This window comes from Poecilia mexicana, unplaced genomic scaffold (assembly GCF_051168715.1).
Source record: "Poecilia mexicana isolate PSO_F unplaced genomic scaffold, ASM5116871v1 scaffold_3, whole genome shotgun sequence".
In the NCBI taxonomy this organism is placed as follows: domain Eukaryota; kingdom Metazoa; phylum Chordata; class Actinopteri; order Cyprinodontiformes; family Poeciliidae; genus Poecilia; species Poecilia mexicana.
The window spans coordinates 14,288,873-14,311,946 of record NW_028263372.1 but is presented as its reverse complement, the minus strand read 5'-3'; the positions used below and the strand labels follow the sequence as shown (position 1 = coordinate 14,311,946).

Sequence of the window (23,074 nt, the reverse complement as noted above, 5' to 3'; positions counted from 1 at the left end):
GTCTTTTGTAATGAGAGCAAGCTTGCTTCATAAAACCGTAATTTATAATAACAAAGTATAGTGCTTCTCTAGTATCACGTTGTGGCCAATAATACTCTGTAAGTCTAGTGTTTTGCAGTTGTCTGCAGTGGATTTTTGTATGTTTTACTGTAAATATTAATATTTACAGCATGCTAATATTTTATGTCACACCACAACCTGGTCAGTAAGCTTTAACGATGATTTTTTTGTTTGTTTGTTTTATATAATTCATTAATAAGGTGAATCCAATTGAATACTACTTATAACGAAAGTAAATATTTATGTCTCCCAAGGATGGTGATAGTATGATGAATTTGGTGTATTTTTGTATTTTAGGTGCAATAGAAGGTGTTGTGTAGTTAAGTTGTTTGTTTTAGTTGTCATCTGCAGTTTTTAGTTAGCTCTTCTCCAACTTTCTTGTGTTTAAAAGTTACTCTGTGTTAAAGTTTTACATTCACAGGAGTCTAGTTTAAATGTTCTCTGTGCTAATTATTGAAACACTCCATGTTTTCTGCTAAAGTGACAAAAAAACAAAACAATTCATAGTTCACAACTTTTTAAGTGGATCAAATCAAAATTTTGTGGATATGCTCAAAACAAACTTTTTTTTTTTTTTTTTGTCCCAAACTCTAATCTGACTTATATAGGGTTAGGTATTTGCAGGTATGGAGTCTCTACCCAGTATCTAAATTTTTTATAGATCAAACTTGGACACAATAATGTATTTGGAAAATTAGGGTTGAAGTGTAGCATTCATTTCTGTCTTCTGTTTCCTCACATAAACTGGATTACAATGCAGACACATTTTAATACAACTACTCTTATTAACATACATTCTTATGCTAATTGTCAGAAAGTAAAATTAGTTTGATGGGTTTTTCTTTTAAGACAACATTTGCAACCGCAGGTCCTCACCAGGCTCTGTGGAGTTGGTGTTGCTTTATTCTACGCTCTTCAGCTTACTAAATTATCACTAAATCTAAAAAAATATCTGCAGTTTTATTTCGGCTGGTCTGAAAGAATGGATGTATGAAGCTGTAGTTTTGCTCCTTTGCTTGTCTTGGTTTCAAGTTGCATGCAAACCCGCATGCAGACTACATACTTACAGCACGTTTAAGTAGTAACAACAAACTGGGGGGCAAAAGAAACTCATTAAAATCTCATCAGATTTAATGGCTTATTCTTAAACTCAATTGCTGTCCAATTTAAAACGAATACAAGGACAATTTAGTCCTGTTTAAAGAGAGGGAAGAAACATGTGCAGTAGGATAAATATGGGTCCCAAAACAAACTAAAAACTAAGGCTTCAAGCCCTGTAAACGGATTTAGTGGAAATACCTTGCTTAACTTCGCACTAAATGGATTGGATACTACTGACACTTATCTCATTAAGTAATGTGATTTCGTAGGAAAAGCAGAATCGTCAGCAGGTTTGAAGTCGGAACTGGTAGAAATACAGAAATACGATAATCTCCCTATCGGGAATTGTACAGTTGTACGAAAATCAAACCTGTTTGAAATTCTGGTCGCCCCTTGTGAATTTTGGAGTTTCTGAACTTCAGAAGTCTTCAGAGTCAAATAAAAGTAAATGTTTTTTTTTTTTTTTTTTTTTTTTTTCCCCAAGCATTTCTGCTTGCATATTAAATTTAGGACACACTCATCTCTCTCAGATTAACATACATTAATATGTTTTTAAAGACAAAACACCAGCACTAAAAGTAAGCCCTTAACTTTTGAGAAGTTAAAGTTAAGGTTTCTCTGCACAGTTTTTTTTTTTAATGAGCATTTTCTCCTTTTTGGGAAAGCATCTCCTCAAATTTTCTTCTTCTTCTTTTACTTTGCAGTTCTGGATACAAGACACACATATAGAGCGAGCAGTCAGGTCGCATCTGAGCACCGAGACGTAAAGAGTCGTACATGATTCATGCACTGTGGCCTATTGAACCCTGCAATATAATTGTGTAGTTTGAGCTGGAGATGAAGGCAAAGACTTAAAATGTTGTGCAGCATATGGTATGAAACACACCGCCTGGCCAAAACAAAAAAAGTCATCACCCAAAACAAAGGCCATGTATATTTTGTTGGCCCGCCTTTAACTTTGACTACGGCACACATTGGCTGAGGCATTGTTTTGCTAAGCTTGTGCAATTTCACACAACTTATTTTCAGCCAGTGTTGCATTCAGTTTCACCAAGTGAAGATCTTGCATTGATGATGATGACGTTCCTGAACACTATGCAAAGTTGTCAGTGTGGTTCAGGTCTGAACTATTGGCTGACTGATACATGAAAGAAAATTATTACTCACTTTTTTAATTCTTCATTTCTTTTAATTGTTATTACAATTCGGTTCTATTAACTACAGATAAAAAAAAAACTGAGGAGAGGGAACATAGAATATTAGATGGAATAATAGTTTGAAGGGCAAGATGATAACATAAGAAAGTAGGAGGGAAGGAAAGTGCAACCACAGCAGAGTGTTGTGTATGTTTGTGTGAGTCTGACACTGAGTGACAGAGTGTGTCATGTACATGAAGGGGCAGCTTGTAAGAGAAGAGCAATAAGGCCTGGGTTCTTCGAGGAGACTCACTCTCTCTGTCACATCGATCGGACTGAAACATCACACACTCCTGCTACGTTGGTGATCTCATCGTAGAAAATACTGAATGGAGGTGAATGTGCAACGAGCTGCCCCTTATGGAAATAATGGAGTCTTCACTTGTAATTGCAGAAATAGTCTAACAATGGCCTCTGAGCATCTTTGTTGGTGATATTATCGCACATTCAGTGGTCAACTGACCATCTAATGGTTACATTTCAATACTCAATGAGTGTCTTCACATAATTTAGTCAGATAGTGGAGAATCCCCTAACTTTAGATTTCAAGCACCCTGAGGTGAGTGAACCATCTAGAAAACATAGCATGAGATTATTAGGCCGCTGAATTGTTGTTAAGGTTACATTGATTCTGCAGCAGTGATACATATGTACGCTGTACATGGTGTGAGTGAGGAACAATATCTTTCAAGGATCATGTCTTCTAATTGCATAGAAATGAAAGGCTTGCACTTATTAGTGTGGCAGGGGATATAACTGCAGAATAAATCATTCATGTGAAAGCTTGAAAATTAAGCACAAACTCCACAATACAATTAAATGCAAAAGAAAATGATCATTGTAAGGTACAATGATCATTGGACAAAATGTGTTAAAAAGTTCAATTTAGTAATTAAAAAAAAACAGTTAACAAAGCATCCAGTTTCAATAAAAAGTAAGTCAAACAATAAATAACAGATTTGGGCCCAACTCAACGGAGGTCAACTGAACACAAACAAAACTGACCTTCATACAAAGAACAAATGGCTGCTTGAATCTGCCACACGAGGGAAGCACAACATAAAAACTGAACAAAAATTATAAAATTAGCTACAGCAATGTATAAAACAGATAAAACTAACCTTAACTTAGCACAGTGACACAATTAAATAACTAAACTAAACTTTAACAAGCAAAGTTCCCGCTTTAGTCTTTTAGAAAAACAAATGATGCTCCAGGCTTTGTCCTTCAGCTGGTCTGGGTTTGCAGAACCTCAAAACAAAAGAACAAGTGTGAGCAAACAATTCAGACAAGTATTAGCTAAAGTGTGCACTCATTAGAAAACATTTGTCTAAATAAAACTACTTTAACTTGAGCATTACGTAAGCTGTAACTAATAATGTAAATTAAGAAAAACAAATAAATACTAACACCTTGTGGTGGTGGTAGGAGCGTCCACCACAAACATGATCATCATGTCATGATTTTTCTCAGTATTCTCTTTCTATCCATCTTTTCAATATACCAACATAAATTGTATGGTGTGACAGCAGTTTCTTAAAATAAATAATATTCAACCAAATAAGTACTAATAAAAACTAGGTCTTAAGAATGGAAATTAGCAGATTTATTCTAAATGAATTTCCTAATTCACAAGTTGAGTCTTTCCCACTTTACACGTGTTCCTGTTGTATTTTGTTGTTTTTCCACAGGGTTGGTGGAAACTATTTTTATTTCAAGCTTTGTTTATGTGTGTGCAATGCAATAGACCACAGATGAGATTTTACCATGATTAGTTTGTATAAATCTGGTGTTGAGCTAAAGCAGTGCTTCTCAACCCTGGTCCTCACCGCCCCCCTTCTCTGCATGTTTTAGATGTGCCTCTATTCCAGAACAGCTGATTCAAATGATTGCATGACCATCAAGTACTGCAGAAGCCTGTCAATCACCAAAATATTCAATCCAGGTATATGGCAGAAGGGAAACACCTAAAGCATGCAGGGCAGGGGGGCCTGAGGACTGGAATTGAGAAACACTGAGCTAAAGTATCATCAGCCGAAGCCAAAAAAAAATAAATAAATAAATAAAAAACTTCACAGCTGAAAACAGTTGATTACTGCCTCTTTAATATACCGATCTAAACAGTGATTGTTTTTGTACTTAAACAGTGATCATTTTTGTCTGGGATGTAGTTATTGCAATCATTAATAATTAATCAATATTTTTTTTGTTGCTTTTTTAACTTTTTATTTTCAATAACTGTTTTATATACTTTTTTGCTTTTTACACACACACAAACATGCCCACACACACACACGCACACACACACACACACCCCCACACGCACGTGCACACACACATGTGTGTGCGTGCGTATGTGTGTGTGTGTGTATGCCTGCTTTCTTGCTCCTGCTGCCCCTATTGGTTCTTGGCCAAACCAGCATCCAATCACACTGGGCCGTGCTACTCCTGTGAACAGACTTGCAAAATTATCTATAGTTGTAAAACAACAACCTACAAATGGAAAATTGTTAATTCCAATGCTGTGTCTAATTTTTGTCACCCTCTGAAAAGAGGTAAAGGTTTTGTGATAATAGTAAAATGATACCTAATGTTATTGTGCTCTTGCTGTCTCTAATGCATATTTTCTTAGATAGAGTGTGTTTTGTTATTGTTTCACATTGTTCCATTGTTGCTGCTTGACTAAACGTGTCTCATAAAAATGTTGTTGTTTCCTAAAGTCTTTTGTTTAGTGAACAGAGGCTTATAAAGCTGTAGTGAATTATTAAGCAGGGTGAATTATGGGGCTGCAGCAAGTGAAGCAGAGAGACAGACTGAAAAGGAGAGAGAGGGAGAGGTCTGGGCAAAAATAGGTCAACCTTAGCTGTGGCAACCCAGGGACGTAGAAATGATGCTCTCTCCGAGGAGGAGCTCATTCTGAGTGTGTATGTGTTTGTGTGTGTGCGTGTGTGTGTGCGTGTGTGTGTGTGTGTGTGTGTGTGTGTGTGTGTGTGTGTGTGTGTGTGTGTGTGTGTGTGTGTGCGTGTGTGCATGTGTGCGTGTGTGTTTTGTGAAAGCTTCATAACAGTTCATGTTGTAACGTGAAATCAGTTTTAAAGAGACCTAAAAGCTCGCTACAAGAGTCATTAAAGGGAGTGAAATGTCATCACACCAGTAGTTTGCATCTAGTAAATAAATCTGATTTGGAGTCATTAGCACAGGCTAATAATACGGGATGTGACTTACAGTAATAAATATATCATAAACTGTTTGAGGTTTTTTTTTTCAATTTATTTTGTTCCTAATTTATTTGGAATTTAAAATTGGACATTTATCAAACACTTTGATTCTCCCCATGCACTTTATTAAAGGTTTAACCAAATTTACCTTGTGTCCCTTGATATGTACACAAAACTCTGAGAGACTGTTGGACTAAACCAGGCCAATAGTTTCACAGTACAATTTCACTTTAATCATAATTTGTAGAATTCAAACACAAATGCTGCGACTTCAGCTTTTTTAAGTCGATATTGCCAAACAAACCAGTGGTTTCTGCTTATTAACACTGTAGCATACAACATTTGATCTCGCCATAAATACATGCCACAGCTCTGTTACACAAGTTTTACTGCTCATATGCACTAAAGCCACAGCCAACCTCAATGTCATATAGTGTACAAACATAATTTAAAGCACCAGTGTTTCACAAAATCAACTTTTTTTGAGCTTCATATCAAGTCATAACGTCACTCCCTCATCGAGAACATACCCAGAGAGTCGGAAAGGGAAGGATGCTCCTAAATAGACAGATGACAATTTCAAAGTGTTAGATAAGACTATGATGCAAAGTCAAATTTCTTTTAACTTGGTTTCAGCATTTTCAAACCAACTGAAGGTGACATAATTTCTTGATTGTGCCATAGAACGGAATCATGTGCCTGGAAAATACATAATACTTCCCACGCCCCTTAATTCTCACAGCACTTTACTCACTAGGGGACAGTGATGGCAAAAAGGTAAAAAAAAAAAAACATTCACTGTATGTCAGTGTGAGACTAAGTAGAAACTGTAGCATTGAGAGCACAGGAAAATGTTATTAAAAACATCAGAAAGTATTAAATGAATGATTCTGGTGAAAACTAAAGCTTCCATTTAAAGTTGTGCTTTTTTCACATTCAGCCTGCTTACAAATATTTTATTAAATAAGTGGAGAACAAAAAGCTTATCGAAAGGATGAGTTGAAGAAGAAACAATTTGATTCCCTCAATCTATGTAAACAATGCTGCAACGATAAATCTCAGTGTTTGAAAACGAAATCCAAGTTTATCCTTGGCTATTCTGCTGCACAGGCTAAAGCAGTTCAACAAGAGTTCAAGAGAAGGCAGGAGGAGATGTTTTTCTGTGTGAACGTCAATCTTTTTATTTATCGGATCATTTCTTTACTTTATTGTAGAAGTAACCCATCATTTTTTTTACTAAGCATCCATTCAGTGAAGAACAAATCTATCATCTGCTACCAAACAGGTGAGCGCGTCGCCACGGAGCAGCATTGCCTACCTTGTTTGAGTCTGAGGGAATGTGTGCAGCGGGACAGATTTATTTCTGTTTGTATGAGCACACATTTGGCTGTCTGCAGCAAGCTTTGTGTGCTTATGTGATGAAAATACATGCCCCTTTATCTAGTCCCCCTTTCTGTGGGTTTGTGTATGTGTGCGTGCGCATCAGTGACAGGGTGAAGAGGTTTGTGCTTGTGCATGTGTGTGAGTAAAAGTGAGAGTAACAGAGAGAGAGAGAGAGAGCGAGAGGAGAAGCATGACCTACATTTGGCAAAGCTCATCGTATGAGCATGAAACTGCCTAACATCACCCCAGAGCTCTTCAGCGCAGAACCACACGATTGGCTGCTTTCAGCTCCAGCCTGACAACAGCACTGGCATCACCCAGGGGGAGGGGGGGGGGGGGTAGGAGTCAGAGGGGAAGACAAGAAAGCGTGGAGGACATGGATGGGAAACACATACATTGGATCCAAACAGAGAATACATGCAAATTGATCGAGAGAGACAAAGAATGGCACAAAGAGGCCTTGGTATATAGTTAAAGATTTGCGTGTCTCCGTTTGTGCACTTTAAAGACATTTTTGGGATTAAAATATGCACGTGTGTAACGCACAGATTTAGTCGCCACCCTTTGGAGAACAAAAGCTGCTTTACTCAGGGTAAAGAACTGCGTTTTAGGGTTTAGACACGTCATAGCAACACTTGTGCATTAAAAACAGCTCTAGTTATGCTCTGTCTTCAAATAAGCCGATGAAAAATACAGTGCATGTCTTTTTGATATAGATTTTCTCTTTAAATTATATGTAGTTTATATACAGGAAGGGCAAAAGACTACTGGACTTTTGGCACATGTACTTTACTTTTTGTGTTTCGTAGCAAATTAATTTTTTTATAGAAATTAAACTGTTTTGCTTTCATATTTTGTTTTTAGTATAATAATTGTAGTTCCCTGACAGTAGTAGACAGCTGCACTGATGCGGCTGTGTGTTTCGCTCCTGTTTTATGTCAAACCACATTGAGACTGCATATATATATATAGGACAATGCATAATCAAATACTTTTGGTTGGTTTGCTTAAAGGAGAACTGCATGTAAAGCCGTTTCTTTATTAATTTAACACATTGATTCCAAGGTGAAGCAAGAAAGTGTGGATTTCATCTGGGACCTCTCTGTGTGGGGTTTCCATGCTCTCCTCATATATGTGTGGATATGCCCTAGAGGGATCAAAGTTTCCAACAATATGCATGCAGCATTAACTGAGGCTTTTTTAAAATGTATCTGAGTAGTGAATAAGTGTGTGCATAGTTGATTCTCACATGGGGTTTGATGTTAGCATTGTGACAGACTCACAAGCAGTCCTGGATTTCTGCGGTGTTTTATGCCTTCTAAAAGCTGCGAAAAGGATCCAGTAACCCTGAAAAAAAAAGAACGAAAGAATGAATCAATTAATCAATTTGGTTTTAGGCAAAGAAAGTTTTGCCAAAGGGTTCCTGAATTTCCAAAATTATTCTCATAGTGTTAAAGCTAATCTAACTCAAAAACAACTGGAACAAAAGTACGAGAGAAAAGAAAAATCATGTTTGTCATTTTGTTTTTAAGATAAAGGTTATAGTTCAACTTACAGCATGTCAGGATTCAGATGTACTTATGCTTTCTAATGAAGCAAGTCAACACAAGAACAGCTCTCTGTGTTTCTGTCCGCTCTGGATTTGCCTCGCTACAGATTTCCACCATAAAGTGACCAAAGACACCAAACTCAGCAAACAGCCCACGTGCACACTCCTCTTCTTGTTCTTTCACACTCTGTCTGTTTCTCTTCTCTTTCTTCTCCCGACATCCCCAGGCAGAGGGCTTTATGGGAATCGCTCTGGCTCACTCTTCACGGCTTTAATCTTTAAGTTGTTTCCATAGAAACAAAGATGTTCACTCAGTTCTGCGGGATGGCTTGTGTAACTATAGAAGAATGTCATCATCCGACACAAACCTCAACCCAACAACAGAGGAAAAACTACAGTCACTGTAAACTCATTGATTCAATGAGTTTACACTGAATCAATGAAGCAATGATTTAAACATAAAGGTAGTTTTGGTGAATAATGATGTCACGTACTATTATTGCAGTTTTATTGACTAACATGGATCACGTTTCAATAAAGTCTTACAAACACATGTAGTGATTTGACTGAATTATCTTTATTTTACTAATTAAACAGAAGTTATCAACAAAAATGTATTTTCTGAGTAAGCAAAAAAGTCATGACACCCTACATAGCTAGTCTTGTCGCCTTTTGCTGAAAAAACTTTAATGTGATGCTTCTTGTAGCCATTACCAGCCTCTGACACTGATAGGAGGAAGGTTGCTCCCACTCCTCACTATCATCTGTGAGATGTTAAAGTTCCTGACCTGAGCAGTCCATTTCAAGCCACCCAACAGCATCTTAATGAGATTAAGAACTGGCAATAGACTTCTTTTTTTTTTTTTTCCTCCAGTCCTTGGTGGAGAAGATGTCCAGTTCAGCTTCAACTTCCTTTTTTGAGCAGATGGTCTCACATTTTCTCAAAGCTCCATCTGATGCCTGCAAATCATTTGCAGCTCATCACACCTCCACCTCCAAGCTTCACAGTTGTTGTGAGGGTGAGGGTCTTTTCTTGGAAGGCTGATTGGTTTAGACCGCTGTGTCGTCTGTTCTGGCGTCCTCATATTTTAATTTCATACTCACTTGACCAAAGAACATTTCTACAAACTCCTGGAACGGCAAGTTTTACTCTGGCCTTAGGCAGTAAACCTTTTCCTGTTAGAGTATTTCCCATGACAGTTTGGCCTCTGCAGTCTGATTGTAGAGGCATACACTTTTACATCAGTTACAGCCAATATAGCTAGATGATCCTGTGGCGTCATTTTGTGGTTTTTGGAGACTTCGTTTAATGTCTGTCTTGCAGTCTGATTTTAGGAAGAGCTTTCTTGGGCATGGTAGTAGTAGTTGTTGTATTCTGTTTTCTGTGCAGTGGTGTGGTTGATTTCAAATTCCTTTAAAAATCTCTTACCATACTTGGCAGCAACCTGGTGTCTGAAGGCCTTATGCAGCTCATGGTTTTCACTCTCATTTCAACAGTCAGGAGTACCAAACCAAATGATTGAGGTTTAAACAGGACAAACCTGCACGTCATGTGAAATGTCTGTGTGAAATTGTGTGGTTATCATACCTCATTCCACATCAGAAATTGAATTTATTTAATCACATTTTAAAGAACATTTTTAAAAGTATTTTTCTTTCAGATTTTATCGGGACATTTATTGTTTTTTCCAATATCATGCAGGTCTGGTGTAGCTAAATGTCTGAGCATAAGTAATTTCAACATATTTTTCAATTATTTTGAAAAATAATTGGTGGTGAAAATTCTCCTTAAGGAGGACAGTCCCCCTGAGATAAAATAATTAAATACCCAATAGTCAAAGTTAAATGAATAAAGCCACAAGAATCAGTCTTGGATTGTGCAACAATTGTGACTTGTTCTGGAGCGCAATAACAAAACTAAACAAAAACCTAAAATTTTGAAATAAATAGGCGATTCAACAAAATCTGTTCAAACATATTGTACTTGACACTCAAACACCCTTCAAAATTATGAGTGATGATGTTCTAATCATGTGCTGTAGATTATGTGATTTCAGCTATTCTAAGTGAGAATAAATAATCCTAATTTATTACTCCTCAGAAATGACCACTTTTATTACATTCTGCAGAACTTTTTAAAATGTGCTTCTTTCCATTTATATGACTTATTTATATTACCCACATATTCTGTATTGTTAAAATTGAGATTAAATATCCATATGTTCCAATTAATAAAAAACGCTTACAAAAACTTAAGTGAAGGAAGCCAGAAAAGTGCCAGAGTAGACGCCCACTCAAAAGTTATATGGCTGTTTATAGACTATTTATAAACCACTTTTTGCAGCAGATACTTGTGTAAGGAATATTTACAGAAGTTTCAAATGTTTGCCTTGCACAGGACATTCCCTTATGATTGATAGTGACTGTGATACTTAGCACAAAACCCTTAAAGTTGATGCTGAGATGTTGACTTATGGTGCAATTTGTACATGGAAAATTGGAGTTGATATGCCACTGAGAGAGACTGTAAAATTAGACTTATGATGGGGGAAGTTTGGTTCATGATCAGATTGTGGGATAATCTGATCCCACTTTGACTCACTGGTCGACTCACTTTAACAGCGCAGCTATTAAAGTATTAAATATTACTGTCAATAATTATCGAAGTTTGAAACTTTAAACATTTTTGACTTAGAAGATTTTCTTCTCCCTGTCTCCATACACCCAGCTGTCTTTTCCTAGGGCTTGTGATAGGTCAGCAGACATAAACAAGCTCAAATACAAAACTTCTACAAACTAGTTTAAACACCAATTATTGTGCATGGTTTAATTAAGGAATGGGATCCCCTCTAAAACAAACACAGACAGACACGTATGCAGACACGCTATGACCAGTGGTAGGAGTCCTCTATAACACATGCTCAGCAGGAGATCACCCCCCTCCCAGCATATGTGCCGGTTTCCATGGAGACACGCAGTTAAAAATAACATGGGCGATGGCTTGTCTTGTGCCATTCCACCAACATGGCTAAAGCTTTTGCAAACACACATACCTTAACACACACAGTGGTGGAATCATGCTGGCTGAAGAAGGCTTGACAAGCACACTCAGAGATTGGTTTAACTTCGTTTCCCTCCACACACACACACACACATGTGCGCGCACACACACACACACGCACACACACGCACACACACCCCCACACACACACACACACATACACACACACTCACTGCTGTCAGTATTGGTGCCAGTGTGACATCTTCCCACACACCTAATGCCGGTCTATACAGTGGTGCTCTCAGATTATATTTTTGGAGGGAATCTATAAAAAGAACACCTGCAACTGCAGTAAATGTTAGGTTGACTACTGTCGTGCTTTTGGTTTCCGGTGTGACGGAGGTGTGTGGGTAGCGAAGATACACGACAAAAAAAGAAGGGCCTCTTGCATGAACTTTACTTCTCCCAGCAACAATGAGTTACAATGGCAACTGAGCTGTTTCAACGCAAGAACTGTGTGGTTTCCGGCCTCTAGCTCTGGCACAGACAGCGTTTAGCAATGTCCGGGCAGTGAGCAGTGAGAGCCATGACCAACAACGACATGGACACCCAATCTCGTGATACTAGCCTTGCCTCCAGAGCTGTGTTGCATTCGCTGATCTAACTTAGGCTCTGAGAACTAAAATACAAAACCAAGCTCAAAGTCTAATAAAGTTGAACCTTCCTTACACTACAATTTTTTTAAAGCTGAGATGGTTAAGTTGAGGTGCGTTGTGCTTTTCTTAACATTTTTGTCTAGGAAATGAGCTTGAAATCCTTGCTTCAATTTAGAAATATACGATTCAGTATCTTTTTTTACCCGACAGTGTTTATGCTAATCATAGTGGTTTTTGTTTGGCCAAAAGGTGGCACGCAATACAGGATGACACACACCTACACGCACACCCACACACACACTTTCTGGAGGATTTAGTGGGACTTATGGTAGTAAAAAAAAAAAAAAAATGCCCTTTCGGCAAGTTAAAGATTTTCCTTGTACCGAGAAGCAAGTTGTATTTTGTTGTTTAGTTGTTTCTGCCACTGTCTTTAGATTTCCAAGATTCGGGGCGCCTCTGTTTGCTTTTTTATCTTCACACCTTTTAGTGGATTTGTCTTATTTTCAGTTGTGTTTCTCGTTTGATGGTACTGACTATGGTCTGCTTAACGTATTGTTGTTTATTTGTACATCTATTGAAAACAAGTCACCTGACAATGAGACCCTGTGTCTAAGTCAGATTTACCTTGTATAAATAAAGGTTAAATAAATAAAATTAGTTATATATAGTCTCCAAGCACGGTTTTCCTAAAGACAGTCCTGCACCATGACGTTCCCACCTCTAATGATCGCTGTTGGGTTGGTATGTTGGGGGGTGACATGTGGCGCTCTTGCCTCTCTAAACTTTGAGTGTGCAATGACAGCCAAAGCGCCTAGTTCTTTATTTTCCCAATATTGGATCGGTTTGTCAACCAGAACGTTTAATGAACATCAGCTTTTTCTTGTGAACTGAGTTGGCTTGCAGAACACTGTAGTTTAGTGTGTTACTTGTTTTTTCCATGGCAAAACTCTACCAGCTAATTCCAGGTCTCTCTGAAGGTTTCAACAAGTGCTCGTTAACTTTTAGAAAACTATTCCAATTAATTTTCTGAGTTGGCTGGATCAGCCTTGAGGGTTTCCCTTTAATTTCATGAGCCATCATTTAGATCTGGCACTGATTGGGCACAGGACTGCTTTCTCTACTAAGAGATTTTAGCTGTTTTGTTGGCTTCCTATTCCTTTTTACGGCTAATTGTCTTCATGTGTTCAGTACTTATTTCCTATGGCATTATACTTTATCACACATAACCAAATTTACTGACTTGCTTGCTTTGATTTGTTTGTCTGTGAGGATTACTTGGATTTTCACTTTCATGCAAGTGACCATATTAGAAACACATTTACTGGGAAAAAAATTGACACGTTACATGCTTTCATGTGAATCTGAGTTTGCAAACAGACTTAACTGCGTATATGTTTCTAAGCCGAAAAACTGTCCCAGCACTTACAAATAACTTAATTACACTGATTTCTGCCAAGCCACAGACACAGCTTTGTCTGAGAGTCTGTAGTTTTCACTTTTCACCACCGAGGGGCAGTAGAGGAGGTTGTTTTTTTCTCTGAGTTGGTAAAGCGAACTTTGAGAGCAGCTTCAGAAAAATAATCCTGTTGCATTGGTGATATTTTTCTTTGACTCTGAGTCACTGTGACATAGAGAGCGCTATAAATAAACCTTTTAGTTTCACTGTCGTACTCTGTGACTCACATTAAAGGAAGCTCTCACAGCCTAATAAGAATGAGCACACAGTGTTTAACATGAATGCGGTGCAGGTTAGAGCAGAGAGTGGAACCAAGGAAGAGGAACAAAAAAAAAAAAAAAGAGCCACTGTGGATTAGTGAGCAAGAATGATTTATTCATTTTAGTCTTGAGGAAATGTGTTGAGGGAAAAGATAGCACAAGATGTTTCATCAGTCTTTTATTAGAAGCAACTAAGAAACAAATGCTAAAAAAAAATGAACATTAAACCTATCCGTAATGTAATGGAACTACAACCATGAGTCTTTTCAAAGAATAACACATTATGTGTGCTCAAGATGTCTGTGTGACCCAGCATTGATGTTTCACATAAGACACTGCAACCTGACAAACAACCGCAGGGGCTACAAGCTATTAAGAAGCTCCCTGCAGTCATGTTGGGGAAATCTGCTGTAAATAAATGAGACAAACCGCAAGGAGCATATGCACATTTAAAATTCACAGTGATCTTCTCTCCTGCCTGCTGGTGCTGACCACCGCGGCAAAGCCTGCGAACCCACGTGTGTGCAGCTTTTGCTGGTCCGTGTCGTTCTGGGGCATGGCGGGAGGTTGAAAGCTCCTCGAGCGGGCCGCTGGCTCTGGCGGCTCTATTCCAAAGTCGGTGAGCTGCCAGAGCTCCAGATTACAGCAGATTACCAGGCAGGGTGCTCTTCCACTCTCTCTGCCTATCTGTGTTCTACGTCTCATGCCGTGTATCTTGTGACCACACGGGAATGTTTTACCTTCACCAGACAAAGTTTTCTTGACGCCGTCATTCAGGAATACCTATAGGTAATTGTGTTTGTGATTTTTTTTTATTTATTTGTTTTTTTTATTTATTTGTATTTTTATGCTTCCTTTTTGGTTTACAGTTTATCAGCAGCTGGTAATTACAATGAATCACTATACTCCTGCATTAACCCTCTCTAAGGTCTTCACTCTCTGATGACAGCAGTAGAAGGCCTGAGCATGCGATACATATTCCCAGCATGTGGTGGATTAATACATTAATACTTTGAGGCTGAATCTCCCCCTCCCTTCGCATATTACTGCATCATAAAGAGATTACGGTCAGTGACAGGCCATGCACAGGCAGGATCCTACCATCTGAGGCACGCAGATGAGGGGGTGAACTGGAGAGACAAATTAGAGGAAAAAAAAAACAGAAATTTCAGTTGTGACACAGCCTAGGCTTGCCTTACCGCTAAACCATAATGTGGACATAGAGAAGGATTGTTAACATAAGGAAAAAAAAGAAGAAAAAAAAAACATGTTAATGACAGAACCAATGAATGGGGAACAGAATCGGGTGGGTGGGTGAAGAGGGGGGAGGGTCTACGTGTCTGTTAGTTTGGATGCTGGACTTGCAAGGGAATGCTTCAGCAAGTTCTCTGCAGGAGTAAGTGAGGCGATGCTACTGAGCAACAGACGAAAAGGATTCTGCAGGAAGAAAGGAGGGGCTGCGTAGAAAGCAAAAAATCGTGGGAAAGACAGAGCAGACGGCTTCTGATCATGGCGTTGGCTTGTCTTGGTCTGGGCTGTGCCCCCGTACAGTCCAAAGGTACCGTCTATTGCATCCCTGTTTGTCTTGTCGTGTTTTATTCCCTCTTTAGTTCATGTTGTTGTCCGGAATGTCAAATATCTTTAGAGTGAATGAGATGTTGCTTTGTTGTTGCTCTGACGTATGAGCGTCAGGAAAACGAGTGCTATGTGGAGTTTTATCACACCAGCTTGTTTATGCAGCTGATGCAGTGTGATTGTTGTAACATTAAGGTTTTGTGAATGGAAGCTCAGTTTAAGATTATGTCACAAAATGTGATCAGCAACTCCTGAACGTTTCTAAAGGTGGTACATGGTCGGGCTTTGTGTGTTTTGTGTTTTATGACTTTAAAGATCAACTCTGATCTGCCTTACTTTGAATGTCTTGTTCTTTTGACCTTACCATCATGAAGAATGGTTAAAAGAAATGGGCCCATTGGGCGACATCATCTCAATACCCCAGAATAACAGGAAGTCAAGGATTATTGCTATAATATTCCTAGATAACATAATTAACTTCCAAAAACACTTAAAGTACATTTATTTTATAGGAACTGTCCTAATTGCCAGTGACTAGCACATTAATGTCCTCAAATTGATGGTTATATTTAAAGAATAACTCTTCAGTGTGAGATTATGTGGCTGCAATACTGTTTAATTATTTTTCATACGTTTTACCAGAAATGTTAATAAATGTTTCGATGAAAAAACCTTTGTAAAAAGAATGAATGAACCTGTAAACCAATCAAAAATCCCATTTATCCACTATTTCTGGAGGATTTATATATATATATATATATATATATATATATATATATATATATATATATATATATATATATATATATATGGTTGTTTTTTGTTTTTCATCTTAAAAATAAGGAGTTGCCATAGTGACAGACACTAACAATGCCTACACCTAGTTGGAATAGAAACTCCCTTTCTTTATTTTTTACAATGTACTCCATTGCCATATGGAGGAACCATAATCTGATGAACGCTAAAGTATATCACATGTTGCTTATTTGCACGTGCGTTTAAGGCATGTGACGAATCAGAGGCGCACATCAAGTTGCAGAAGAGACCCTCTGAGATAGAAAAGTGAACTTAAAGGTCCCCATTAATGTCTCTCATAATCTGTTATTGAAGACTTAATTTTTTACCAAATTAAGCTTAAAGTTGGAAGAATTTTGGCGGTGCCAAAGCTGGATTTCCAGTTAAAAGAAAAATAAACGTAGAGGCAAACGTTTTTTTCGAAAAATTCTCAATAAAAATGCCTGTGCACGTGGCTGGACACGGCAGAATTTCCTTTGCAGCCAGCTAGCGTTTCTTATATAACAGCTGTCTGCTATGACAAGATTCTGCAGCTACTGCCATAGGGAGTGTGCTGCCTGACCCAGATACACCCTAATACATTCTCCACTAATGACTTACATTCACTCATATCTGTACTAGAGAGAGGGGGAGATCATATAGCTGTGCCAGAAAGAGAAACGGCAATGGTACATCTGTGTTCTCATTGCGGTCGACATGGAGGACGGGACGCTGCTGGGATCTCCTCATGGTTTGATGGTGCAACTCGTTTTACACTACAGTTTAACTTCTCATAAAACCTAAAGAAGCTGCATCAACAGACCTGTTGTGATCTGAGGCTCGTTCCATGATTTTATTTTTAATGTCAAAACTATAGGAGAATAATAATGTAATCTTCTTTTTACCTTTCTCAATCTGTGTGCTTTATTCTACATTTAACATGAACATTAACTCTTCTTTTAGTCCAAGTGTTGGTGCAGGTAATCAGTACTGCTTCAAAGGTTACACAAGTGTTTTACTTTTTATTTGTTTCTATAATTGAGATATTATTAAATAACTAGTATATATATATATATATATATATATATATATATATATATATATATATATATATATATATATATATATATATATATATATATATATATATATATATATATATATATATAGAAATGTTGCAATAGTCAAATAAATCACAGAGAGTAGATAGGTTAGGGCGTCGAGCGTTTCAGAAGTATCATTGCAACTTCCTGTGTCAGTTTTGTCTATTTGGCCATAAGCTTTAATTACTCATGATTTTTGTGACACTTCAAAATAGTGTAATTAAAATACATTATACAACAGATATGTCTACCTCCCTAGAGGTTTACAGCACTGCTCCCCTGCTGCTCTCCTATATAGTTCAGCAGTTTTGTTTGTGTCTTTCTGCTAAGCTGAACTTCAGATTGATTGGTATGCTAAACATGACTATCATTTATTATACCAGCTGCACCTTTTCTTGCATGAATTTAGAAAATGTGAATTTACTTTCTACTGTATTAAATGCTGCCGTCAAAATTATATTTCCGCTTCATACAAGCAGTAGCCATGAAGAAATACCGACTACTTGGGCCCCACAATCCTCAGTTTTCAGTTTTGCAGTGTACTGTATATGGTGAATTTTATTCACCAGCTTCTTTCTGTGTGCCACCGCTGGCGCTCAGAGGCAGTCTTAATGATGACAGTGTAAGCTGCTGACACTGCACCTGCAGACACAAAGATGGGGGAAACAGTTAGAGAAACACAGTAATAATACGATAGGTAGAACAGAGGAGAGGGACTCAATTAAACCAGCGCAGATCTGTGGTCAGTTGTATCTTTGCCAGACATTAAATGGTGCCACAGATAATGAAGTGCAGGCCAAACAGAGTTAGGAATAGCCAGCTCCGCTTTCTTAAAGATTTATTGTCGAATCTTACCATGACCTGTTTTTTAACACCGTGGGATTAGATTTAACAGAAATCATAATTAATAGATGTGTACTGTATCTTTTACCACTAAAAATGGCTTCTTAATCCTTGCCATAGGAAAACGCAGGTTTTTAAAGAAACTGTTCAATCCACACCCTAGATTTTAGGACAAAGAATCTCCCAATAATTAGTAAAACATTTCTGATTAATTAAATGCTGAGTTTTCTATTGATATTTGTATGATGGCAAGGGAATGTGAATGTGAATTGCATGTGGGGAAAAAAAAAAAAAAAAAACTTCTAATGAAGCAAACTGAATTTCAGTTTGTCAAGCAGCTCTCACGTTAATTTATGTTGTTGACAAAAGAATTACAACAACTTGACTGGCAGAAAAAACATTTCACCAGCTGCTTTGAAAAAATATCTACATCTATGTCTACATATATATATATATATATATATATATATATATATATGCACACACAGACAGATTGATAGATTGATAGATCGATATATAGCTTAATATAAAGAACTGGAAGTTGTCACTCTTCAGGGCAGGCAGCTGTGTCACTGTTTATGTTGTGTAAATGAACTGCTCTAACCTTGTAGTTTCAATCAACCCGAAGCTGTTGATGTGAGCTCACTGATTTAATTGGCAGCAAATAAAAGCCCTGATGAGCGATGAAAGGTTGCTTGGCTACTGATGTACAACATGGCTTTCAAGGACACAACTGCATGTTGAATATCAGGTTAAAAGAGGGGAAACGACTCATAAATAAAGCCAGAGGACTTTTGAGAGGAGATAAGAGGAATGGATAATCACACTCCTCCTCTTCCTCTTCTTCCTACCATGGAGACTATTATACATCTGCCATTCAAGATGGCAGGGGTGCTTTTGTCTTCATATAATGATATATATTGGTAATAACCAAACATGAGGGACAGAGAGAGACACGGTGATCTGCACGTGCAGCTTTCATGGGTGGTTTAGCTGCCACCTGCTGGCATCTAATATGTTTGCAATATTTATTTGCACAATAAAAAAAAAACAACAGAACATGCTTTGCTGTATAATATTACAGCTTTAGCAAATTGTCTAATGTTTGATACAATATGAAATTAAACATGGTACTGAAGGTAAATTACAAATTAGAATCTGGATCTGAGCTTGACAGATTTTTGCGCTACTTATGTTGTAAAGTCGCAAATGGCACCTTTCTTTGAAGAACAATGTTCATTATTAGCAAACATTCTTGGCTTATAGAATGTTTATACAGAGACCAGCTAATGATAGTACGTGAAGTTATACAATTATAAAAAAATAAAAAATAAAAAAAACCTGAAAACACAAATTCTAGCTTCTTTTGGAGAACAGAAACTATCACGTGATGGTCACTTCATCGTTCACTTAGTCAGCTTTTAAAATAGCAGTGTGTTATCGTCTGGAACTTCTTATTCATTTGGGGAAGTGAATGCATGTGCCACAGCTGCAAAACATAATTCATGAAATCTAAAGCTTTGCCCTGCCTCGTAAGAGTGTTTTATGTCACAATGTTGCTTCTTGGCATTCAAAGCCTGTTGTGTGTGAAGGTCTGAAGTTTTCTGTGGGAATCCAGTGGTGTTTACATTGTTCTGCTGGCAGAGTGGCTGCATGATTCGCCATTTTTGAAGCTGCTGCAGAAATGCATTCATAGGAATATGTTTTTTTTTCTATGCAGATAATCCAGTTTTTGCTCAAGGAGTTGGATGAGGAGTCGGGATGAGGAACAGCGCCTCCAAATCTGAGGCCATCATATTGAGCCAGAAAAGGATAAAGTGCCTCCTCAGAGTTGAGGACAGGGTGTTGCCCCATGTGTAGGAGTTTAAGTATCTCAGGGTCTTGTTCACAGATAAGGACAAATTTGATCGATAGGTGGATTGGTAATGCATCTGCAGTGATGTGAGCGCTGTACCAATCTTTTGTGGTTGGGACAGAGTTGAGTAGAAGGGTGAAGCTCTCGATTTGCTGGTTGATCTATGTTTCTACCCTCATTTTTGGTCACAAGGTTTGGGTAGTGTCTAAAAGAATGAGATCACTGACACAAGCGGCCAAAATGAGTGTCCGCTACCGGATTTCTGAGCTCTCCCTTAGAGATAGGACGAGAAGCTCGGTCATCCAGGAGGAATTCAGAGTAGAGCCACTACGTCTCCATGTTGAAAGGAGCCAGTTGAGGTGATCTGGCCATCTTTTTTGGATGCCTCCTGGACCCGTCCCAGTCACGTGCCACTGGGAGGAGATGTAGAGGAAGACCCAGGACACAATGGGGAGATTATATTTCTCGGCTGGCCTGGGAACGCCTTGGGATTCCCCCAGAGGAGTTGACCCAAGTGGCTGGAAAGAGGGAAGTCTGGGCCTTCCTATTCAGGCTGCTGCCCTCACCACCCGATCCGGGATAAGCGGAAGATAATTGATGGATGGATGGAAGTTCCTGTTTTTAATCATTGAAAAAGTCTTTGTTCCCATTTCATGTTTTCCTTTCTTTGTCCCTTCTCCCTTTAGCTGTGTCGAACTTGGATATAGAGAGCAAGCTGTCGGCGCACTATCAGGCTCCATGGCACCAGCAACACAACGTGTTTCACCCGTGCACCAGACCGCCGTGTCTGGAGGAGCTCCACAGAAATGCCCACCTGAGTCTTAGAGCTCTGCATCGCGGTGAGAGCAATATAGGCGCAAAGAAGCAATGTGTTTGGTGCCTTTTTTTACAGATGATCAGTTTTTATGTATGTTATTGGATGTGCAGATGAACAACAGCATCAGCCTTCTTCAAGTCGAGAGAGAAACAGGGTGACCATCTCCATCTCCGTGGCGCCACCCATGCCCACCTTTCCCTCACCGCATAGCATCCGGCGGCAACAGAGGAGTCGGCTCGCACGAGCGGTATGACTTTTTCAGACAGGGCATAGAACTTGTTTCATAAAAGATACCTAGTAAACAGAGAGTCAGCAAGCCATCAATACTTTCTATGGTAAAGAAAAACACTTTACAGGGTTAATGAGAGCAATAGCTAAATTTAGTGAGAAAGAGAGACAGCTGCACAAATAATCACTGGGTAGAAGTACTTTATATGGGAAAGGAAAACACCGCCAACGGATTAATTCAAGCAAGATACACAGTAAACACGAACGCATGGTCAATTAACTGATGTTACAGACAAAATTTACCCGAAACATTTCAGTTGCTCCACATTTTACATGGGCTTTTTATGTATTTTTCAGAGAAAAATTCCATTTAACACAAATTCATTGTTTTATTATTCATTTATATATAAAATCTAATCTAATAACCTGAAACTTTTTCTAATTTCGTCATGCAGCAAGAGAGAGCAGAGAGGGAACGAGAGCTGGAGTATCAACCCAGAAAGGTGTGTATTTGCATATCAGCATATCCTGAAAAGAGGAGTGCTTCTTTTTCTTTCTGTCCAAATACTGCACTACAGCTCCAGCCCAATGAAGATTTATATATATATATATATATATATATATATATATATATATATAAACAACATATAATAAGCATGGTGTATCTACATTTTAGAATTGGTCTCTTTCAGAGCAAAACAAGCTGGGTTCAATTACTAACACTCATCTTTACTTGATGAGACATACACTCACACCCTTTACAATGTTCAACTAATACTTACTTACATTACATGCCACTTGCGCACATTTTGTATGTACAAGTCACAGTTTTAACGTTGCTGCTGCTGAACTTAGTCACAAAGGAGCTGCCCTTGTGCAAGAGTGATTGGTTGGAAATTATGATTTATGCCGAACAGCTGACTTTTACTTTATTAGAATTGGCTTCATTTTAATTTGTTATTTAAAAAGAAGAATGGAGTTTATTCAAATCTGTGATGCTTAGGGTGTCTTGATTTTTAGCAATGATTTTAATTCTTTCCATTTAATCTTGTGAAGGAGAGGACTGTCAAAGAAACAGAGATCCAGACCACAGAGAGAAAGGTAAGGGATTCCATTAATGGCACAGTATTGTCTTATTTTTCTTATGTTTGCAAAAAAGAAACATTGTTTTTTATTTTTCTGTTTTGTTAAGCTACAAGAGAGGCCTGGTAGAGAGGAGGATATGAAAACAATCGAAAGGAAGGTGAGAAGTTTGCAACTACACAGAATATTTACTTAAGTTTGGAAAGAATATTCTCATTCATTTGTCATATTTTGATTTTCATTTGAACAATTTTATTTACTAATATTTTTTTGCTGTTGTTTTTGATAACTCATGGTATTGTGTTTTCATTTAATTTTATTTGTTGTATTTTGTGTTCATAGTTTGAGTGCTTTTACTCACTTGAAACTATTGAAGGTTGCATCTTCATTCCATGGAATAGAAAGGTATCCAAAATTTGTTTTGCTTAAACCTTTGTGTTTTTGTTTTTCCTTCTGTCTCTTGCCAGCATAAAAAAAGCCCAGTGGTTTATAGTGAGCTAAATCACATGTAACATTTTGCATGTCTCTTCCAGGTTACCTCGATAGAGAAAAGTGAAAGTAGTGAGGTCATTGCAGGTCAAACAGCCAAGGCCATAAACCACAGTGCCCCCTCAGCCCAAGACAAGCAGGCGAACTGGTCAAAGGAAAACGTCCCGCCATCAGATCAGAAGACAAATGGCGATTCTCAAGCGGTCTCTTCATGCATTATTCCCATTAATGTCACAGGTAAAATTAACAGGGGATTAAAAGGATTTGAATGAATGTTTTTTACATTCAAAGGCAAAAGTACTTCAGCAGTTGCTCCATGATAAGAGATGATACAAAGACACATGATTTAGCCACAAAACTAAACTTAGTACAGAAACTACATTGAGTTTGGTCAGTTATTTGTTTATTCTAACGATGCGTATTAGCA

At 38.0% G+C, this 23,074-nt stretch overlaps 1 protein-coding gene across 1 annotated transcript in view; it reads left to right on the top strand.

Annotated features, from left to right (window-relative positions):
• The window catches only part of nhsb (Nance-Horan syndrome b (congenital cataracts and dental anomalies)), a 46,824-nt gene that overhangs the window by 15,177 nt on the left and 8,573 nt on the right, over nucleotides 1–23,074 (top strand). The window contains exons 2-7 of the mRNA XM_088004618.1: nucleotides 20,717–20,869; nucleotides 20,958–21,094; nucleotides 21,531–21,578; nucleotides 22,132–22,176; nucleotides 22,268–22,318; nucleotides 22,692–22,884. Coding sequence (XP_087860744.1) covers nucleotides 20,717–20,869; nucleotides 20,958–21,094; nucleotides 21,531–21,578; nucleotides 22,132–22,176; nucleotides 22,268–22,318; nucleotides 22,692–22,884 — 627 coding nt within the window. The remainder of the gene's footprint in view (nucleotides 1–20,716; nucleotides 20,870–20,957; nucleotides 21,095–21,530; nucleotides 21,579–22,131; nucleotides 22,177–22,267; nucleotides 22,319–22,691; nucleotides 22,885–23,074) is intronic.